The sequence below is a fragment of the Megalops cyprinoides genome, chromosome 4 (genome assembly GCF_013368585.1).
Source record: "Megalops cyprinoides isolate fMegCyp1 chromosome 4, fMegCyp1.pri, whole genome shotgun sequence".
Taxonomy (NCBI): Eukaryota; Metazoa; Chordata; class Actinopteri; order Elopiformes; family Megalopidae; genus Megalops; species Megalops cyprinoides.
The window spans coordinates 12,649,201-12,671,819 of record NC_050586.1 but is presented as its reverse complement, the minus strand read 5'-3'; the positions used below and the strand labels follow the sequence as shown (position 1 = coordinate 12,671,819).

The 22,619-nt window shown below is 39.3% G+C and overlaps 2 protein-coding genes across 2 annotated transcripts; both read left to right on the top strand.

The window, feature by feature from the left end:
• The first annotated feature begins 6,922 nt into the window (after nucleotides 1-6,922).
• nkx2.7 (NK2 transcription factor related 7) lies at nucleotides 6,923-8,766 on the top strand. The gene is made up of 2 exons (XM_036527971.1): nucleotides 6,923-7,232; nucleotides 8,171-8,766. The coding sequence occupies exons 1-2, from the start codon at nucleotides 6,923-6,925 to the stop codon at nucleotides 8,764-8,766; spliced, it is 906 nt and encodes a 301-aa protein (XP_036383864.1).
• Nucleotides 8,767-20,731: 11,965 nt separating this feature from the next.
• nkx3-1 (NK3 homeobox 1) lies at nucleotides 20,732-21,887 on the top strand. Its single transcript, XM_036527814.1, has 2 exons — nucleotides 20,732-21,093; nucleotides 21,324-21,887. The coding sequence occupies exons 1-2, from the start codon at nucleotides 20,826-20,828 to the stop codon at nucleotides 21,758-21,760; spliced, it is 705 nt and encodes a 234-aa protein (XP_036383707.1). The 5' UTR covers nucleotides 20,732-20,825; the 3' UTR covers nucleotides 21,761-21,887.
• The last annotated feature ends 732 nt before the right edge of the window (nucleotides 21,888-22,619 follow it).

Here is a 22,619-nt window from a genome sequence, read left to right as displayed (position 1 = left end):
GGTAAAAAAAAACATGCCATTGTGTCTTATGCACTGATATGATTGTAAATTACATTTCTAATGATTCCATATTTGTGTGTATGTGTATGATTGATTCCTCTAGTGACCTGCATGACCCAAACCCTGTTCTTGTCCCAACAGCTTCCTGTATGACTCTTCATGCTGCAGCAATAGAAGAGAACACACAATTCCTCATTGGTTTTCCTAAATTGGTTTTATTTGCAATTTGTGGGTTTACAGCTACAGCTGACGGCCCAGTTATTTTGTCCTATTAAAAGTATCCAGCATTATCCCCAAACCATGTTTCCTCCAGTAATACAACATGACTTGTAATTAATGAATCTGAAAGCAAAATTGTACAGCATCTAACAACAGAGCCGATCCCTCTCACTCTGATAATTGGGAAATGAGAAGTCTTTATTATTTCTTCCTGGATTTATTCCATTTATTCTGTTTATTCATCAGTCCCATTATATGATTAATTGGGGTATTTTATGGTCATTTGAGATAAATTCAACCGACACCACATGAAAGGACGCTCATATTTCCCAAGCAAACTTTACATAGAGTGATAACACTAAAAGCCACTGCCAGGGCTCCGAACTAGTCAGCAAACAACCGGATTAGTGACTTTTCTGTTTCCATTGAGGGCTGTGGGGAGAATGAATGGATCAGTGACACTTGAATGGAATGCACTGACAGTATAGCTCAAACTTTCCCCGGGGAACACTCCGAAGGTACTTGTATTCTCATTGTGCTCCTTAGCTTGTGTCTGTGTGTGTGTGTGTGTGTGTGTGTGTGTGTGTGTGTGTGTGTATTTGTTGTACGTGTATTTTTCTGTGAGTTTATGCCTTGCTTCAGAAACCAGTAAAAATAGACACTTTAGCCAGTGTTGCCTTGATCCAAACCTATTAAACAAGAGGTCCTATGGAGATTGGTTCAGAGTGGCAATTGAGTTCTCATGAATAACAGCTTCCGCCCTGATGTCCCACTTTACTCCCCTGCAGGTTGGAGAGGCCACATGAATCTGGGACAGGTCTGACCAGCATCTCCTGTACCCACGCCAGACATCACAGCCCCAGAGTCGCAAGGACGACTGTAAGTGAAAACATACACTGCTAAATCCATTTCAGAATCAGTTCTGTATGAGATTACATGGGACAGAAAAGCTCTCCAATTGAAGGGTTTCCCTTTCTCAAAGATGGCAATCTCAAATAACATTTTGATGAAGATCTCTGGAGACAAATTGGTGAGGAGAAAGGGCTTTTGGCACTGCTCAAAAGAGGCCAGCCCCGGCTCTCCTTTCAGAAGCTATCAGACTCCTATTTTGCTATATGATTAATTAGGGTATTTTGTGGCAAACGTTACTTAGCTTGCTTCTTGTGTTACGATGCGTGAACAAATGGCGGGATTAAGAAAGGGAGCTCCTCTGTCAGAGTAGAGGACCTGCGGAACCTCTGGGTGGGTTGCGTCTATTCTACCCCCTAAACCTTCATACAACATACGAGGAGCGCAATTAAGTCATTAAGTCATCAAACTGGACACTTAAATCCCTCAGGTTTCCTTCTGTCTGTTACGGAGCAATTACAGACCTCTTCTTTTGAAATATGTGATATAAGATTGCATCACTATTGACAATAAAACAACTTCATAAGTGATTCGGTCTGCTGTTTGGTTTAGGCTGCTTAATGACCACTCGCCATTTAACACTTCGGTAATAATTTGCTCGGGTGTTGCGCTGTTGTTCTCCATTGTGTATTGTGACACCTTCTGCGTCTCTAGTGAGCAGTGCAAAAAATCAATATTAAAACGGCATCTTTTATACTCCCTAAGCGGTTTTCAAGCTTCAAAACACATTTTCGATAATAAATTAGGGATGACGATCGGCGGAATTTGAGTGGTGACAGAGAAACACGACAGAATTGGAGTTTTAAGAAGTACTTTTAAAAATAAAATTTTGACAAGGGGAATTTCAAAACAATCAAGGTGAAATAAATTATCATGCAGTTCTGTATTTCTGGCTCATAAATGTGCTCATAAATTCTGGCTTTTTTTTTTCATTTGGAGGTCTGAGCCGTTTATGCTATGCTCGGAAAGGTGCTGTATACAACATACAATCCAACAAAAAATGTATTTTAGCGTATTAAATAGGCGACAACATTACAATATTATGAGTTTCCCCAGCCTTATTTTGGCACAGGTGTGGGTTTACAGCAAATAGGCCTACATTCAATTTTAATACAGGCATGCATTTCTAACACGCAGAATGCAGAATTTCATCCTTCTCTGTACAGTGCGACTAAATAAGGTCAAATGAGCTTCGACAGTATTGCACATAACCTACTTGTTCCGCGAGAGCAGCTTAACGGTAAACAAATACTTGAAATATGTTAGCAAAAAAAAAAAAAAAAACGAAATAATTTATGAGCCGTGTGCGTTTGCGGAATGCGTTACGTATACCGTATGTGCCACAAATATTCATTTTTTATTAAAATATTGTTATTTATTCAACAAAACCAGTCCGAGCAATTACTGTTTCATTTTCTGTATAACGAATGGAAAAGCAATCGTTGGAAAGCGGAGGAATGTCTCAGAAGATGCTGAACTCGGGCAGAACAGGACAAACAGACTGAAAATAAATTAAAATAAAAATAAATAATAAAATAATAAATAAAAAAGGTAATTTCTCTTGGAACATGGCAAATATTGATCAGAAATAAACATTAATCCGCGGACTTTAACAGATTGTAATCATCTGAATAAAACAGTCAAAGGGGACGGCAGAGAGAGAAGTGTATCAAATTTACTGCTGAAAAAGTGCAACCTCGCTACTGTCAATATGAATATGAGCGTCTAAAATGTGTTTATACTACTGAAACTACCACTCTACTACTACTCTAAAATACGTCATACTACTCTCTAATATAGAGTATTAGTTATACTAACTAAATACTAAAATAAATAAATTAGGTAATAACAAAATAAATAAATACCGGCTACGAGGATTTTACATGGTTTACATTAATAGCTACATTATTAATCAAATAACTTACTTAATGTAAAATTTCAAAGGATAACGCAAAGGCTTTTTTATTAACTTACGCAAATATTACATAGCCCTATGCCTAGGCCTAAGTATGCATTTCAAAAGAATTACTTTAGAGAACCTCCAGATTTCTCGTTTCATTTTGTAAAATATGAAAGCAGTACTTCCACAGCAACACAGAAGTTGATGAAGCACCATTTGAAACGATTTTACATCATTTATAAATTCTCTCTGTGCCCTTCATCTGCGCCCATGACTATAGGACGATGACATAATAACTATTACTATTATTATTATTATTTTTATTATTGTATACAGTCTAGAGGTAGTTGTTGTTGCAGCACCAGTAGTTTCATGTAAATAGAGTAAAAGTCCATTATGATCCAACTACATTGGATATGCAATGAAATAAAAAGTTTTAAGCATAATTAATTATAACACAGCGTGAAAAACGACTCCACATATAGATTTACACAGATTTCACTATGGTACTCCATTACCCCCATATACTGTTTGGGGCCCACAATCAAACGATTTCCTGCTGTTTTCGAAGACTGAACGTGGTGTATGAATCGAAATATATTGGATATTGCCCACTATATGCACCTTTGTACGTCGCTTTGGATAAAAGCGTCTGCTAAATGAATAAATGTAAATGTAAATTTATTCGTTTTCTGCACTGCATTGACAAAAATCATGGACAGATTAACCCACTGAATTACAACTCAACCAAGCATGCCTGTGTTGCTTTATGTTATGAAACACCTGTTCTCGTTCGCTGGTCGTGGGCTTTGGAGTTACCCGGGGACTGAGTCCTGTGCATAGCTTTACAAAGCGGCGACGCCGCGGAGATAGCAACGCGTCCTCTGTATAATCCGGCTGAGACAGAGTTCATTAGAAGAGGATAAAGACCCCCTCTGCCCGGCTCTTCCTGCTAGTCTCGGCCTCAGCCAAGCATTGCAGCCTGGCGCCGCAGCCTCTTGACTTCCACAACATCAGGTGTAATGTTACTGTTTGTTGTGGCCAGTGTGCACTAATAGGCCTTTGGACAACAACATCAGGGCAAACCTGTGCAACATACACCTTGCATTGCAGGCTCACCCACCCATGGGGACCTGTATACTAATTTAACATACAGTCTATAAATAGTGGCCAAGGATAATTGTGCTTCTCATGTTTCCATTGCTGCACAACCGTCAAAAAACGCAGATTCAAGGACTTGCCTTCATTTTAACCCGTTTAATCACAACAATTGGGGAAAAAAACCTAAAATGTTTAAGAGTATCACTTTCCCAAAGGTGCATGGTTCCCTCTGTTCCTGTAGGCATACAAGGCTACAAGGTTATTTAAGGTATTTAAAGTAGAGTTTACCATGTTGGTTTCAAATTGGAAATACATTAATGAGTTTGCTGCAGTAGGCTATAATTGAATTCAGCATTCTAAAACCGTTCGTGGATATTTGGACCAGATGAACCGATTCAAGATAATTATGCTACAAAAAAATCAATCTGACCCAACAGCAGTTTGAGTAATGCAGTAAACCTGCGTTTATATTTCTGCATTAGGCCTGCTGTTGTTCAGCCACACCAGAAAACACCGTTTTGAAACAATTTGTCTTCTTTCTCTCGTTTCTCTCTAGTTTCGAAAATAAATCTTTCGCACCGATTGGTATTTATAGTTTTTATTATTTCCCCTGATAAAAAAGATGACAGTTTTGCAGCCTTTATGTTGTTGGTATTGGCCCGCATTATGTACGGAACCAATGTACCCAATAATATTCTATTATCCTTTCCTACTTGTAACCCACACTAAAGTGTAATTGATAAATCAATTTAATTAAGTCATATTATGACAGATGAAAATTACATTTGGACCTGACAGGATCAATAAACAAACGATAACACAAACGGGCTCAATGCGAGATTGATAAAATTAACTGTTTAGCGATGAATAATATCCCTGATTCAGCTGATGAAGTAGTTTACGTGGTGTTAATGACAAGTCACTTAATTATAGGGAAATAATTACAGGCCAAATACAGCTAAACAAAATACATATTTTAAATTCCTTGGGTAAAATAATTAGTGATTTAATGTACATATTAGTTGAATCATTCTACACGTAGAATCGAGACGTATTTTTCGAAATCTTACAGAAGATGACTTTAGGATTTCTCCTAAATGCATAGCATAATCCACATGCAGGAAAGAGAATTGTATTTTAAGAATTTGTATTTTAGCATTCTTAATTGTATATTACGAATGTGTATTTTAAGACCTGGCTGGTTCTGACAAATAAAACGCATGTTTCTTGCAAGTGGACTGTCCTATGCATTATGCTTAAAAACGGAGAAATCCTAAATTCACATCCACAAGACATCCAAAATGTATTCTGAAAGATGAAACCTATCTTTCCCTCTGTTCAATGATAAAGTCTCAGGGCACATACCTGATCTTATGCAGAGGCTGAGGAATTAACAATAACATGATTTAGCAAAAATTCATTCAACGTGTATTTCAGAGGGTTTTTTTTTTACCTTTTAAAACATCTAAACTATAGCCAGGCAACACTCTGGCACGCATACTGTACCTCAATGAGAACGAGACGAATTATGGTTAAAACTACAGAAACAATTCCACTGCGATTTTGCTCAGTTTTTTAAAATAATATATTGCATCATACCTTAAATTTCCTGAAAGATTTGCAAGATAGCGGAATGACGGAATTTTAAAATGGCAACTATGTATGTGCGCATCCGGTGCCAATATAAGACCTGTGCGGAGGTTCTCGTTTGTATGCTCTGGAACCCCGCTTTCCTCTTCGCTGACTGATATAAACATATACGGTATATTGATGGAAACACGTTTCTGATGTAACTGATTTTGTGCGTCGTTCGTTTCCTTGCATTGCTTGTGATTTTTCGCCTATTGTTTTGCTCTGTCTAAAACGGTCTGGCTCTCTCCCCTATCTTAGCCTCCTGTCAGATATAAGAGCCATCGATAAGGAAAACAAACACTGATCAAACGAGCCCTGAAGAAACCCTGTATAAGCTAATAGTGCTCGAGGGGGCCCATCGGAAGTTGCCACGTGAAACCATCTGGATAATGTCCAGAACGCCAAACAGAGGCAGAAGAGTCAGTTAGTCCCAGAATAATTTGGTGTGAATTGAATATGAATATGGGATGCTCCACGGCTTTCATAATCTAAAAAGTAGATGAATAGAAAATTAGGTGATTTATTTATTTTGTTGTTCTCAGTGAGCACTGTGCATGTCTCTGGGTGTACTGTGTGGAGTCTAAATGAAAATATGACGTTATGAGTAAAAGAATATCAATCACGTTTCCTCTTGAAGACACAAGTAACAAGTTTCAAATCTTTCAACCCCTCAGGTCATTGAGTGCGCTAATTCTATGCAAACTGTGAACCGGTGTAATCTTTGTGACTGGAACGAAATGAGACACTTGAGAACTTTATAATTCGACATACCCGTGATGTGCATTGGCTTTGTTGTGCAGCTCGACCTGTCTCCTTGTCTAAATTGAGTTATGGGTGTGGTGTAAAAAAACATGAGGTAGGCGTGTGCAAGGCACCACGTGCTCAGCTCTCAGCTAATGGCTGTTTGAGGAAGTGTTCATTGAGCACTGAAAGCTAAATCCCTGATCTCATTAAAAGCCATTCGACAGGTTAACGTCCACCGTGGAAGTGTCTTCGGATTTATCTGCCATCTCTCTGCCATCAGGCGAACAACTGCTTTACTTGGCAAGTGCAGGAGTATTAAGAGCGGCCCATTAAGTCGTCCTTACTATTATATTTCGCAACGTTGTGCTGCACAGTATAATTATTTTCCTCACCGAATCTCTGCAAAGGTAATCAGTAATGCTTCCTAGCCCTGTAACTTCCACACCGTTCTCGGTTAAGGACATTCTGAAGTTGGAGCAACAGCACTCCCATCACGCTTTCCATCAACACGGAATTTTCTTTCCGGAGCAGGATGTGGCAACCGTTCCGTCTCCACAGTGTCTGCACTCGGCTCTCGGGAGCCTCGACGCGTTGTACAGCCCAGAGAAACCGTCTTGCGCTACAGGAGGGCAGTTAAAATGTCACATAAACACGGAGGACTTTGACATCCTGAGAGGCTCGTGTGGCTCCCCAACAGAAGAGGAGACGGATCCAAGCGAAGACCCAGGTAAGAGCTGTTCATTATTTAAGGTACAAGAGAAAGCTAGTCATGGATCAGCGTAATAGGATTAGAACCTGGTTTACAATAAGAGATAAATTATTTAACAAACGGCAGCGTTTAATCAGTGCATTTGATTAATTCACAACAGTGTAAATGTCTTTTTAGACCATTAATACGTTTTACTTGTCACAAGTGTTTCACGTTAGTCTTGCCACCTGCTCAGGTGTAGCCTTATACCTTCTGTCAACCGCAGCAATAGCAAACCGATAAAATATTTAGCCAACTCTGTCAATGAATGTTGTACATGTTGCACAAATACAAACAAAATGTTGTAGTCTTTGTGTACAAATATGTTCCTCTTGAAAACAGCTATGATAAACTGTTATATGCAAATTATATGCGAAGTAGAATTAATAATTTACAGTAGTAGCTCATATCAGAAAGTTTGGAGAATACAGTTCATGCAAATTCGGACTGCAAATTCAAAACAGGGCTTTGTGCCTGTAGGAAAGTAATGTACTCACTGATTGCGATCAAACTGAAATCTTTAATTGAATCGGTTCACGTCCTAATATGGAGTATGCTCTTACTTTCATGTACAACAAATTAGTAACATAGTGATTCATAAATCCGTTTACGCCTTCTATGTGTTAATATCTGTTTAAATATGATTTTTTAAAATATTAAAGCAGTAGCCATATTGCGTTGAACAGTTTTTGTGTTGACACAAACAAATGGACTCGCAAAGTGAACACACGCAAGATATGGTGCCTTGCTAACTGGTTAACTAAACTTTATACATGGTTCATAATATTATTACATTTTTAAAAAGTGTTATGACATTATTGTCCGGATTTGTGAGTATGTATCACTTTGGTTTCAAGAGCGTAAAATATAAAACTCATTTAAGTAATACACTCAAACGTACCCCTCTTACATTTCAGGCACCTGTAGCCACGACGATTCGCTGGGCTGTAGAGGACCAAAGACGGACTTCTGCCCCGAAAGGACGACGCCACGGCAGCGCAGAAAACCGCGGGTTCTCTTTTCTCAAGCTCAGGTGTTTGAGCTTGAGCGACGCTTCAAACAGCAACGATATCTTTCAGCTCCAGAACGCGACCACCTCGCCAGTCTGCTAAAACTCACGTCCACGCAGGTCAAAATCTGGTTTCAGAACCGGAGGTACAAGTGTAAGCGACAGAGACAGGACAAGTCGCTGGAACTAGCCGGACACCCGCCTCCACCTCGAAGGGTAGCAGTGCCTGTTTTGGTTCGAGATGGTAAGCCCTGCATAGGAGGATCTCAGGCGTACACGGGGCCATACAATGTAACGGTTGGCACTTATCCTTACAATGCCTACTACAGCGGCTATAGCAACAACCCATATGGCTGTAACTACCCAGGCATGCCCTCAGTGCCCAATGCCACGCAAGCCACTAGCCACATAGTAAACATGAACCTCACCATGGGAAGCGCAGAGGGGCCGCTAAACCAGCAAGGACACTTTCAGGCGGCGCTACAGGGAATCAGAGCGTGGTGAGGGCCAAGTCAACCAGGTTCTATTGCTGTTGTTGGAAAATAATGGAACAGTGTAAAACAGCTACATCTGAGAGCCAAAAGACTGCAAAGGCTGTTTTAACTCTCCGCTCTCCTCAGATTGGTGCTGGACTCCTTTCTATCACTGTAAATTTAACAAAACATGTCACTAAAATGCACGTGCATTGTTTATATTGTTTGTAAAATATCTCCACTGTTTCGATGTAATGTGTGCTTTTATACTTTTGTATCTAGGAGGTGCTGAAATAAATACCTAATAACGGCCTTACATCTGTGTGTATTTAATTCAGCAGGGCCACACTATGTTACGTACAATGCTTAACGGGAATAATGTTGTAAATTAGAGGGAACCAACCATTAAAATGCTTCATGATATGGGAAAAAGCATTCCCCATTGCAAATCATAACGGCCCCTTTTCAATAGCTATACATAACGTCAAACCGCATAAAAGTCTGTTTTATAGTTAATATTTTCTTCCATTTTCCATTAAATAACTTGAATGCTCGGAATGGAGAATGGTCCCCCAACGCGTAGATTTGCACAGTATAATATTCGCTCTTCAGCCTGCTTAAGGAAATTCAGGCAAGGCAAGTTACTTGAACACTGAATTATACTGAAAAGTAATTCGAATGAACCCCACGACGCTGAATAATAATAATAATAATAATAATAATAATAATAGATGTATCACACTCCACACAGTTTAGTACGAATAGTTAAATAGTTCACCGCATTTGCTTTTCATTAGCTATGTAATTTAAGCTTTGCGTACAATGACAAGGGCTTCAATTAATCAAACAAATGTAATGTTCACAACAGGCCAATTGGCAACAAAGCAGATGCAATTTGTCCTGCTGTGCTTTTGTTGTTTTAATTGATAATCATTATTATTTGTGTTATTTATTTGACAAATAATGATTATTGTAGCAGAGCTGTTTCGGAATTAGCTTAAGTAATACACATGTATGATATTTTCCCATGAAGAGTAAAAAATAATTCCGCTCTTCACCAAAAAATCCTGAGGCAAACGTATTATTATTATTATTATTGTTATTATTATTGTATGAACGGACAAATACACATGAAGTGACAAAACTTTAACAATAATAAATCATCCGTCCCGCACACTTGTCCGTGCTGTAAATGTCAGTCACATTTACATTTCAAATTTACCTCAGTAGGCTAATAGTTTTGCAATTTCTGAACCTCCTTGTTAAACTTGGAAATGTAATATATACGGCGCATAATACGCACACAGGCACCGTTCACATAGCGCTAAAATGGAGCTAAAATCCGTTCCCTTGTTGATTTAACCAATATAAAAGATTCGCAGAATTTCGCCACAGCTGAAAAGTGTAAAACTGACCAACATAACCGGTTGCTAAAATCTTGCCATAATCTTAATACAATCAAATGAGGAGGTCATTACTCTGCTATGGACAAAACACTAAAACAATAGCGAGAAACGCGATAAGGTCAAAGAACCTGTCCCGTCCTGGACTGCAGGTAAAAGTAAATAAAAGCGCAGACACACTGGCTCTGCTATTTTGTTAGCTTTCAATCAAACAAGGAAACAGTTTTCAATCCGATCAATCTGTCGTTGATCTAGAGGCCAGATACAGAAGCCATTCAGCATTTGAAGTTTTCCAAAGGCTGTTTTGCTAGTTGTCTTTCGTTATATCTTAATAAATCTTCTTGCTCTTATTCTCTGTTGAGCATATTTTCTGACTTGTAGTGGTGTGTCGCTAATTTTTATGTACTTTGTAATGACATTATTACATTATTTGCCTTATTTCGTTAATCAAAACTGAGACGTGCACAAATCTCAAGGGTGACAGTCCTGCATATATGAAAATGTTTGTATACAAAAAAAAAAGAATTTAACTTTTCAATGGAACATGACCTTATTATTGTAGGTAGTAGGCTACTCGTTGTAAAAGTAGTTGCGGCACTATTAATTATCATTATGTTAATACCCCAGCATTTGCACAAACAGACGGATTAGTGAAGAAATATACTTATAATTAGAATGTTCCTCGGTTTCCAAATGTTATATTCTATTTACTTTAAAATTTCGGAGTGCGCATTCATCAAATAGCATTTCTTTGTAAGCAATCAGCGCTGTACTAACCTCGAATGAATCTCATCTCAGACTGAATATAGCTGTTGTAAAACATCTTTTAGCAGCTTTGCCGGATATTTATTTAAAGTTAACTGCTGTTAGCGTGAAGAGGCCTTTTAACTGCTGCTGTTGCGTGCTGATAGATAGTGAATGACACCAGCAGGAAGAGCGTCGGATCAACCATGACTGTCGACTTAAGTCAAAAACGCAAACGATGGTTAATTATTTTTATCAGCGTTTTATCGCAACCATGTGTAACTTTTATACAGCAACAATTTACGCGGTAGTAAACCGCATGTTCTTGCAGCAGAGGTGTTCTCTGAGAGGGAAACCATTTGCCAAAAGTCTGTCAGTGTGCATTAGATATTTCATAATTTTATATCAACAAATAGCCTTCTTAATTTTAATGTGTTAGGACATTTCTTCACTTAAGTCTTAAGTCTGTGCGTCCTATGAACAGAAATCAAATGGAAAACCTAGATATGGGGGGACCAGTTGCACTCCTTCAGCAGACAGCTCTGTTAGTGTCTTGCCCTGGAGAATAGAGACAATATACACAGAGATTACACTTCCCGCCACTGTTATCTCTCTCTCATTAACCTGTAATTAGCCCATTAGAGCACCAACACATTTAAGTGGACCTTTATCCACCAATATTGAGGAAAGCAACCTGCACTGACATTATCACAGTTCTGCTGCACAACACAGAATGCTTATAAACATTAATAAAACACTATTCCAACACTTTTACAATTATCCCACTGCATCAATAAACTGGTTAATTAAAACTGGATTCTTTTGACAAGTTGGACTAGGCTTGTTTGAGAAAACCATTTAACATACTGAGCAAAATATCAGACACCTTTTTAACCCTCTTGTCACAAGCTTTTTAAAATCTAACATATATGAACAGATACATCTAAGAATATGAATAAAAAGTGACTGCCGTTCAGTCTGAAGGGGTGCCTGTGTGTCAGACTGGCTAGATGATACCTGCGGGCCAGTGATACCGGTGAGGAGAGGCACATCATTGGGTGAAGATAAGGGCCCTGGCTTGGCTCTGAGCGCTAATAGCGGCAGACAGAGTGGAGACCAAGGCCACTTGAGAGGATCAGATAAGCTGCGTGAGTGTCGGCAGGTTGGCCTTTACAGCATCGCCGCAGCGTGCCACAAGGCAACTGTGGAGGAAGAGATGGAATCAGGCTGCCACTTACCTCCTGGCTGAGACGGAGCCGTGTGAGAAGCCAGCGTCACAGCATCACCGTTTAGCTCTGCCGCCCCAAAACTAGAAAAACCAAGATGGCCGAAGCCAGGCCCTTTCCTAACAGTAGCACTGAAGGCCCAGCGTTTACACAAGATAATGAGGAATATCCACTCTTTCATGCTTGCAGTGAACTGAGCTTCAGTAAAGCAGCTTCAGCATTCTGTGAATGCAGGACATTTCTCTTTGAAAGAACAAACCTTTTAGACAGAGAGCTGTAGATTCTTTCAAGATAAACCAATTTTCTGTTTTGTTTTTTTTAGTACTCAGGTGAAACCCATGGTCTGTTTTCACTTAAAAAAGGTTTAAAATATGGTTTTCAACCACCATTTGGGACAAAGCTAAGAACAAGAATCCTAATTCACACAGAACTGATCTTGGATTGACAACAGGAAAGGTCTTGAAAGTGCAGTAATTTAACCTATTGATCCAGTTAAACCGAGAAGATCTTGCCTTCCACAGAAAGCCACTCCGACTCACTGTTTACTGGCATTCTGACATAGTAACACTCAAGTAAGGCTCCAGGGTAATAACACCATGTGTCAGAAGTATTCTTATGCTTTCTATAAACTGTCAGATGTGATTGTAAGGATAGGGCTCAATATGCATTTATCATTCTTTTTGTTACCAACATTTACATGACATTGTAAAACAATTTTACTATACTTACTATACTTCCACATGCCAAAGTTAATTCATATGTACCTGATGATTAATTTCTATGGTTGACACAATTGTTTTTGGTTGAAATATTCTTTCTATTTACAATTTATTAACATATAATAGTATAATATTTCAATAAATTAGGTAATATTTAATACATATGAATTTATTAATTAAATATATTAACTACATATGAATATTAAATAAACATGCAATAACTATGCATCATAGCCATCAAAGCATAAACCTCAATAAGCACAAAAACAATTACATATTTTATATATACAATTGATATAACACTTCAAACGGCTGTTTACTGAGGTCCATCACTTATGCCAAAACAAGAACCTTTAAGACTAGAAAGGTGAATCACGTATATCATACAGCATAGATGATACCTGCTAAATATGTGCCAAATGTTCCCTAAAGCTACTGACCTGAACACCCTCTCAGTGCTGTGTTACAGTGTTCCCTTTGTTCTGAGGCAACCGAAGGGAGATTACTCATAAAGGCATTTTCTGACTCAAGAAATGACACCTCCGGGAGTATAATCAATATCAACGTCTGACATACAGAAGATTACCGAGCATTCAACTCTGGCACCTGAGCCTTTTCATCTAAGAATTAAGGCACAGGGAGTTATCTTCAGTATCTGCAAGGCAATCACTTTAAGTCATATCCTGACAGAGCCCTTGATCAGATTTTGAAAATCACAAAAATATGACCAAATTACATATGTGACCAAAGCATATGTGACTTTAGAGCAGTTTTCCGATGTACATAAACAGTGTCTCAAGCAAAAATGACTGTGTGCAGAGGACATACTGTTCAGGTACAAACACTAAGCTGTATTTTTGATAACTGACTGAATGCTAATTGATATTGTAATGTATATAGTAATAACTTTGTTTATCATTACATCATTTCTCCAGTTTCTACCCAGTATGTATCAAAATAAAAGAACAAACAATAATTAACAAGGGTCAACACGATTTTTTGACAGCTAAAGGTGCACAATGTATGCTGTTGCCAAACCTTACAAGTAGGCAGATTTTGCAGAGGGTCTACTTTCAGTCCATGTTAGTATGTTACTTCTCTGGATAACTGGACTTGAAAGGGCAACCATCTTTAGCATAAGGCATAAGGCCTGTTGCTTCTCATTTCGGGCCATTGAAACCCTTCCACATTCTGTAGGCCTACTTGAAGAAGGTCTTCTTTGCACTCTTTCTATCCAGACGGACATTTCGTCCAAATGAAAACGCAGGGCCTTCGCACTTCTCCTACCTCCCTCACATTCACACATCTGTCTGCACTTTGGATGCGTCACTCAGCTGTCTGCCATTTATAAACAAGCTCTTGTCCTGAGGCGAACGAGTTGAAGCTCAGTCATATACACTGGTAAGACAGCATTTTTTCCGCAATTTAAACTCTTTAACATTTATTTGTGTGCTGCTGGACTTTCCTCAAGTAGTTCTGCACCCATGCCCCAAACATGTGATCATAAAGTTGACAAGCTGTTTGAAAACTGATGCTGTAAAAGAGAGCTGTGAATCATACTCTTTCACCCGGCAACTATACTGTTTATGTGTGTGTGTGTGTGTGTGTGTGTGTGTCGGGAAGCACTAGTGCAACCCGCACGGCACTACAAACAGCAGAATCCTCTGCTACTAAATATAACACCAGGGATGACGGCTGTGTAATTGAATGAAAACATTGACTCACCTGCTTATCAGAAATGACAAATGTGTCACTAATATCAGGGCTTCTTCTTATCAGATGGGTGCTGGCTCTACTAAAACAGGAACAAAGTAGAGCCGCTAATGCTGATCAAAGTAGCCAAAGTTTATTTGAGGAAATAAAGACTCCATTTTAAGAATATTTTCCATAAGACTCCTCCCACTTCAATGTGAGGATGTGAGGTCTGCCACTCTAAACTCACACTGCTACTTACAGGAAATTTGTGATTAGTGGGTGTGTTCAGGACTTCACTTTAACCTGGCATTCTCACATCATATACCATAAGGGTCATTTTCCCTTTTGGACACAACAGGCCGTTGTACCACACTTTAATCCTGGTTAACTATCAAACACATATGCTTTAAGAAGTGTGACAATGACATATAATAATAAAGAAAAAATTAGGGGATCTTATGAAAAGGCTTCTGGCAAGTAAAAGTTCCATTATACTTTGACAATTCCATGAGTCTATTTATTTATATCATATCATATCTGCACACTTCATGTTTCAGTACAGATTCCCTCCAGTCACTTGGTCTCCACACATCGAGTTAAGTTGTTTTTGTCATGGCAATGGAGGTTAAAAGAGGATTCTGAGAAGCTTCTTGTACCTACAGCTCAGCTTCTTTCTCTGGTTTATTTTAAATGTGTCTGAAGAATTTGTTTTTGTAGAGAAATTAAACAAACACATGTCCACACCAAGATCTCTCTCAGCTCTAATTGTGTATTCTATAATGGTATTAGATTAGAAATCCATTGAGGGTTGACAGGTCCTCTATTGAACTCAGTCATCTACCTTCAACACTTTGATTCGTGTTTTGTTTATTTTGCGCTACATATAAAAAAACACCCAGTAGTGATGGGTAAGCACACAGAGCACTGAGATCTGTGCACAGCATATTGGAGTATGTTTCTTCAGGATAACAGCCAACAAGAGAGGTGATGTTTATTCTGTCATTCAATCTGTCAACACCTCAACTGTGTTCATTAGTACCACAGATTCACGGACTACCATCTACCCTAACCAGTTTGATCTCACTTTGCTTTGATTCAAAGGAGTGTTTCACCTATACGCTGTTGCACAGCTTCTGCTGAAAATGTCAAATTTCTGTGAGCTCTGTCTCACTATGTGACAATAAGGCTAACACAGGTTGAATGAGCTGTCAATGGCCTGCATAACATAGATAAAATTAAAGATAGCCATGCAGGGTGGCCTGGCTACTCAAAACACACTGATCTTAAAGAACAAAGGAAAAATATGTCCCGGAAGTCTTTTGATGGGCTTTTGAATGAAATAACAGGGAAACCAGAGACAATGAAATAAGATTGTTTCCTGTCAAAAGGGGGGATTTTTTTCATACTCTTTTGCTAAGCCTATGGCAATGACCACTTCAATCCAGTCCATCAGCCTCAGAAGAGTCAACTGGGGCTTTGCTGAAGCCGAGAGCATGTCCAGCATTGGAATAACAAGGGCTCACAACCCCCTCTGCTGGAGGAATACCTCAACGCTGACAGTGGGCGTCCTTCCAGTGTTGGTTTGTTCACAAAACTGTGCCAAACTTGTGACTGAAAAGAGTCATCAACCCGCTCTCGCTCTGACAGCAGATGCTGATGGCTCACGGTCACCACACCTCTGAAGTGTCCCCTCACTGCATTCTCGGCTGTCAGGTGTGTGGGAGCCAGGGCCAACACAAACTAATCCAAGTCAAGAGATTCCTGCCAAAGGCCAGACACTGACAGGCATAAGAGCTGGCTTGTTCACTCACAGTAATCCAGCCTTGGATCTGAGTTAATATTAACTCTGCTGCCAGACAACCTGACAAACCATAATGATACTTTCACATACAGTTTCATTATTACACGGAAAGGCAGCATTCAATTCTACTTTTAAGGGACCATTTTAAATGCAGTTTCAAAACTGTTCTGTGCTGTAAGTGAATGATGACAGAAATGCTTTCAAATTTAAGATGGCTGAATATACAAAGCTATGTTTGCAATAAACAACTTTCACACAGATAGTATGAATACTCACTAAATGCACAAAGGGGGACTAAACTGCTGCCAGTATACACAACCTAGATGCGTTGTGTTAGCCAGAGAAATTGTCTTCCCCTGCCATGGTACTTTCACCACATTTGACATTATTACATTATTGGTATTTAGCAGATGCTCTTATTCAGAGCGACTTATAATATTATCCATTTACACAGCTGGATATTCTACTGAGGCAATTCAGGGCTAAGTATCTTGCTCAAGGGTACAGCAGCAGTGCCCCAGTGGGGAATCAAACCAGCAACCGTTCAGTCACGAGTCCTGCTCCTTAACCACTATGCTACACTGCCGCCCCAAGGTGGTCAAATAGAACTGCTACAAGGTGTCACATAGAAATGAGACATTAGATTGTAAGAAATGGGGGCATACAGATGAAATATGAAACCTGCTTGACTGATTTTTAAAGTAAATTTAAGAATCCTTTTCACAGACAAAGAGGTATGGATTGTTTTTGCACACAGTATTTGTCAACGAAAATTGGAGAAGGAGGCATCCACCACTAGAGGGCAGCTATACCCCACAAGTAACTGGGAAGCTGATAGCAATTGAGATACTTCCATCACTGAAACTTTTTTTACACAAGATTTTGCAACATCCTTAAGTGAGCTTATTATTTACTTCTGTTCTAACTGTATTTTGTTTTTTAATGTGAATAACATAATTTGTTGTAAGTGGGAGTGTCTAAAAAATGGAAATAACAATAACCACAACACGACCAGTCTTAAGAAGTCTCAAGAGGCAATCTTTACTGTTATGGACATTTGTGCTCCTGCCTGTTTTTATCCATGAATTTGTTTAATGAGTATTTGTTAATGGCCCCGTGTGCATTTGATTTCATTCATAAACCATGCAATAAGAAGCATTTTGTCATCAAGTCCAACAGTGAAATCATGAGAATGTGTGCACACACATGTAATGTGTATGTAAATTGCTTAATTGTGCAGCCACACCGACTAAGGTGGGTTGTGAAAATAAGGGGAGAGAAGTAAGGACAGAACTGGAGAGGGTTTGTTGCTTTACTCCTTAGGTTAGTTCTTGTTTAAACCATTTTTCTCATTTATGTTTGCCTGTTTTACTAGTTTTAATAATAATAAGTGATATACTTTTCTAAACACCTGCAGTCCCATGTTTTTAAGAAACAAAAAGTGTTTCAATGGACGAGTATCTGCCAGCTTCTTCACAAGAGATAATGAATAGAGATAGCTAATAGACATCCTTCAGTGTGGCCCTTGCACCTATGCTTAAGATCCTCAGCTCAAGCACCATAAATCTTGTCAATATCCAATTCAAGGATAACATCGCCACTTACATTAAACAAGAAAACGAAGATGGACACGGAATGAGTCTCACGTTAGACTTCAGGGCGCTGTGTGTGCACAGAGGCAGAGCCTCACATTCTCACACTCCTGCTCTTCAACTCAGATAATGGGCAAACAATGAGGCTCTGAATGGAACAACAACAGAAATGACAAACAGGGCCCACCACATCCCTCCAACGAGCACAAGCGAAAACAGCAGACAGAAGCACACACATTCAGAGGCCAAGATATATTCCTTCCTGGGCTAAAAGGTCAGATCCTAACTAGCCAACATCTGGTCCTACATTAGCCTGGTTACTAGATATCCGGGCAACTGTGAGCAGTATGGGCGAAAACCAGTGTTCCAGGTCCATGGGGAATACAAAGGCCAGTGTCACATAGCAAATGAATAATGCCCCTGTAATTACATTGCTTGTTCAACATGAACAAGATAGAGGGTGACACAGTGTACCATATCACCCGAATATGTTCATCTGTAATTAAGATAAGCATCAGCAAACACACAAAACAGGAAAAAGACTTGATCAAAGACCTCAAGGATAACATTAACTGTATGCAGGTATAAGTATACAACATTCACACACACACAGACACACACACACTTACACACACAGAAGAGTCAGTGTATTCAAGGTGAATGCTATCGTGCAAAACATCTCAAATACAAAGTTTATATGAAAACCAACTGATGTTTACCAATGAAGTAAACCTTAAAATATTTAGGGTAGGGGCAGACTTCAGTGGGATTTATTTTTTTTTCATGACTTGCTGATACAATCAACAGGATTACACAATTAAACATGATGGCATTCTATAAACCTACAGTATGTCTAATCAGTGATTATGGTGTCTGTCATGCAATGGCTGTCCAAGACTAGACATGGGATTTTAATTTGAAACAAATATAGACCTGATCCTAAACTTTCTTTAAGACTTTGCATTGCATATTTGCACATCTCTCATTGGTTTATAGTGTTTCGCTTTGACATTTCAGAATAAACTGCCTTGTAACAAATAAGAAAATAAATATGTAAACTCCCCTTCCAAACATGCACATGGTCTCCCGGATTTGGGCGCACCGCTGTGCAAGGTCAGCTTTCCCAGGCGAGGAGAAGACAGGAAGTGTTAGGGAGCCGCCTGGGGGACAATGGGAGCGTTTGTCATCCCTGCACACTTGTTATTGTAAGCGGAGCCTCGATTCTCCAAGGGGCCGAACGCCGTGCCTCACTTTCCCTTTTCCCAAGCGGGAGGGGGTCAGGCCGCGGTGCAAGGGGACCACAACAAACAAATAGCGCGGCAGCGGCAATGTGCGTGTCAGGTGTGGAGCCCGTCCCAATGTGCAGAACACATTAGCCTTCCGCGGCCCACCCACTCTGCCAGCCTCGGCGCAGACACCCGGCTCTCTCCCCTGGACCCGGGGTTAGGGTGTCCTGACACCCAGGCCACGGCTGCATTTAATACAGCTATCCTGTTGCACAATAAATCTCCCACACTCGCAAGATAAGAGGTACAGGGGGAAGGCTCCAGACCAGAGGATCTGGGCAGATATTCTTATCCAGAAAGTATTCGGATTGATATATCTTGATCTTTTGCAGGGGAAGCAAGGGGTTGAGGGTCATCACCCATTATTGAAGACATCTCAATCATTATTGCTATAGAATTCATGGCCACATTTCATGGTACAAGAATGATTTAGAGGCGATTTTCATTTTATATTAAGTCCATATTGCTAAAAATTGGAAAATAATATAGATTTTATATATATATATATATATATATATATATATATATATATATATATATATTCACACCCTGTACTGAAATACTATTTAGGGGTTACAAATTCTACAACCTTATTGAATTTATCTCCTTTTCTGGATTCTTAAACTGTTTATGAATATTCCAGGCAATCTGCTGGGGATTGAGAAATACAGAGTTCAATTCAAAGTGATATGCAGATAATTAAGATATTAAAAGAAGAGGCTGCCCAAAACAAGCTTTTGTCTGTGGGACAAATATGTAAACATTTCTGTCAGTGTGTATATGGTAACAAGCTCTCACTGTGTTGGCAGGTTTTTGGTAGTCTGTCATTAATATCATTAAACCTTTTTTTAATGACAAATTTAACTGTCTCAACAGTGACATCTTCACCCACAGTAAATTAAATACATAAATAAATAACCCTAACAACATAATCTTATTATAACTGAATGACTTATTTCCTCAACCAACAAAATCGGCATAAGAAACGATCGTAAAAATTCTTAAACACATACAGATAAACACGTATTCTAAAATATTACAAACATATTTCACAAAATTAACACTGATTTGATTTTCATTGTTCCCAAGTTTCTCAAATTACTTTTGTTAAAACAAAAAGCAATGGTAACCATGCACAGACAGCTTCATTATCTACACGGGACTATTAAAAACACGTTTTAAGTAATTGTCGTTAATCACGGGGATTCATTTGTTCAAAAACATTCACATCAGTTCAACTCTAACCAGTTGTCCAGTTGGCAATACAAAGCACCGACAGAAATGTTACTTCTAAATGATTATTTTGCAAATATATTGGAGGACAAATTCGTATTTACTGCCTTGAAAAATAATGAAAGGTGAACACGGGGCAAGTCTGTTTCTGTCATTAGCGTCCTTTGGTATGCCAACAGCGACGTCAGTGTTAGTCACTCAGCCTCCTTCACCAATGGGAGCGAATGACATCCGTGAGCGGCGCTATGGTATAAATTGAAGAGGAGTCGGGTGAAAGCATTCAAACTGTCATACAAATTTGGATCTATATATCGCAGTACGGAACAAGTCTGAGGCGCCCTTTTTGCTGGACCAGTGACCAGATCTGATCGGTGGATCTGTGGCCGCAGAAATGTCTGTCTCGGTCAAACCGTTAACGTCGTTTCTTATTCAAGATATACTGTCCATTAAAGAGGACAAACGATTGAGCGCCTTTGGATGTGCTTCACTCGGTGAACCAACACAGCGGTGTAGAACTACCACAGGTGAAGACACACAATCTCCTAGGTACAAATGGACAGACTGTGCCAACAGACAGCAAACTAGTGACAATGTACTCGCAAATGAAGCTGACACAGAGGAACAAGCCTCTACTGCTCGTATCAGTGGTGGGGAAAAAGGTGAGATACTATTCCTAGACTTTGATTTGTGATGACATCATATTTCATTGTACAATCGCCATTACCTTCCTTTCTGAAACAAGGCAGCTATACACACATGTTCTTGTTCTTGTGGATTAAAATGCTGACCGAACATGACATGGACATAAATACTGTTGTCAAATTTGTAAATAGTTTTCTTCAGTGGGTTTATTATTTGCCATAATTCTGACTGTGTTTACCTTCTGTAGATTCCAACGACAGATCTTGCACCAGTTCCCCGGACCTAAAAAGCAGTCACTCTGCCGAGAACTTCGGCGGAGTCGGAAAGCAGAAGCGTTCTCGCGCCGCGTTTACGCACATGCAAGTGTTGGAGCTGGAGAAGAAATTCAACCAGCAGAAGTACCTTTCCGCACCAGAGAGAGCGCATCTGGCCAGCAGTCTGAGGTTAACCGAAACACAAGTTAAAATCTGGTTTCAGAACAGAAGGTACAAAACCAAAAGGAAGCAACTGGCATCAGAGTATGGTAAGGACCCCTTTCAACAACCGGAGGGACTATCTTTCCATGGCACGGAGGAGGACTTGGTTAGAGCGTCACTTTTCGCAACTATGTACAAAGCTTACCAATATCGGCCATATTTTTACGACCACAGTGGTTTCGGCGTATGGAAATCTACATTATGGTGAAAAAATGAATAGACATTGGACAGTAATTCACGATGTCACTCATATGTGAAGTGCAGATTACACATGTATAAAACGTCAGATTATGACATTTATCTTTAGCATTAAACGTTTGTTTGTCTGTTTTTCATAACCGGATTTTGTTGGTTTATGTCTTTGTTGAATTTACAACTGCCGAATGAAGTATTCACAAGTGGTTATAGGATGAAATGCGACTCCCGTCACTGGCCACGTCTACAGTAGCCTATCATTACAGCTAGACTCAAACTTCCCTCGAAATGCATGAGCTTGGATCCAATGTCCAAGAAAGCCCAGGTGGGTATACTACCGTTGATTTGTGGCTGAGATGAAGATGCATATCAGTAAAGAAGTTTAAGTGCAAAAAGTATTTTAAATGTAGGTCTACATTATGCAGACTGTGGTTGTCATATTATCACTTAGTACTGGTACCAAATTCTTATGGAAGTGTTTAAGCACAAATATACCAATTTCCTTATAATAAAGTTTCATGCAAGGATGAAGTTATGATACCTTCTGAAGCAGATATTAAGATTACACAAAACAATTTAAATATACTATGTTAATCTATGAGAATCAAAACCCAGGTTTCTTGAACATTAATCATCACTCCATTTATTCTTTTACTTTTGAAACTGGACAGTGATCATATTTGAAATATGGCAGTCATGGAGTCAATAAATAGAGGTTTGACTAGATGTGCTGGACCCTCATGATGATTTTGCTGATCCAGATTGCTGTGTATGGCTACTGAATGTTTCATTCATTTAGCCAATTTGTTTCAATCAACAGTTAAAGGTATGGCATGGACACACACACACACACACACACACATACACACACA

Excerpts from the sequence above, each read along its gene's own strand:
- nkx2.7 (XM_036527971.1), top strand. The coding sequence starts at position 6,923 with ATGCTTCCTAGCCCTGTAACTTCCACACCGTTCTCGGTTAAGGACATT. Across the intron at positions 7,233-8,170 it reads GGATCCAAGCGAAGACCCAG|GCACCTGTAGCCACGACGAT; the intron begins GTAAGAGCTGTT and ends CTTACATTTCAG.
- nkx3-1 (XM_036527814.1), top strand. The coding sequence starts at position 20,826 with ATGTCTGTCTCGGTCAAACCGTTAACGTCGTTTCTTATTCAAGATATA. Across the intron at positions 21,094-21,323 it reads TATCAGTGGTGGGGAAAAAG|ATTCCAACGACAGATCTTGC; the intron begins GTGAGATACTAT and ends TACCTTCTGTAG.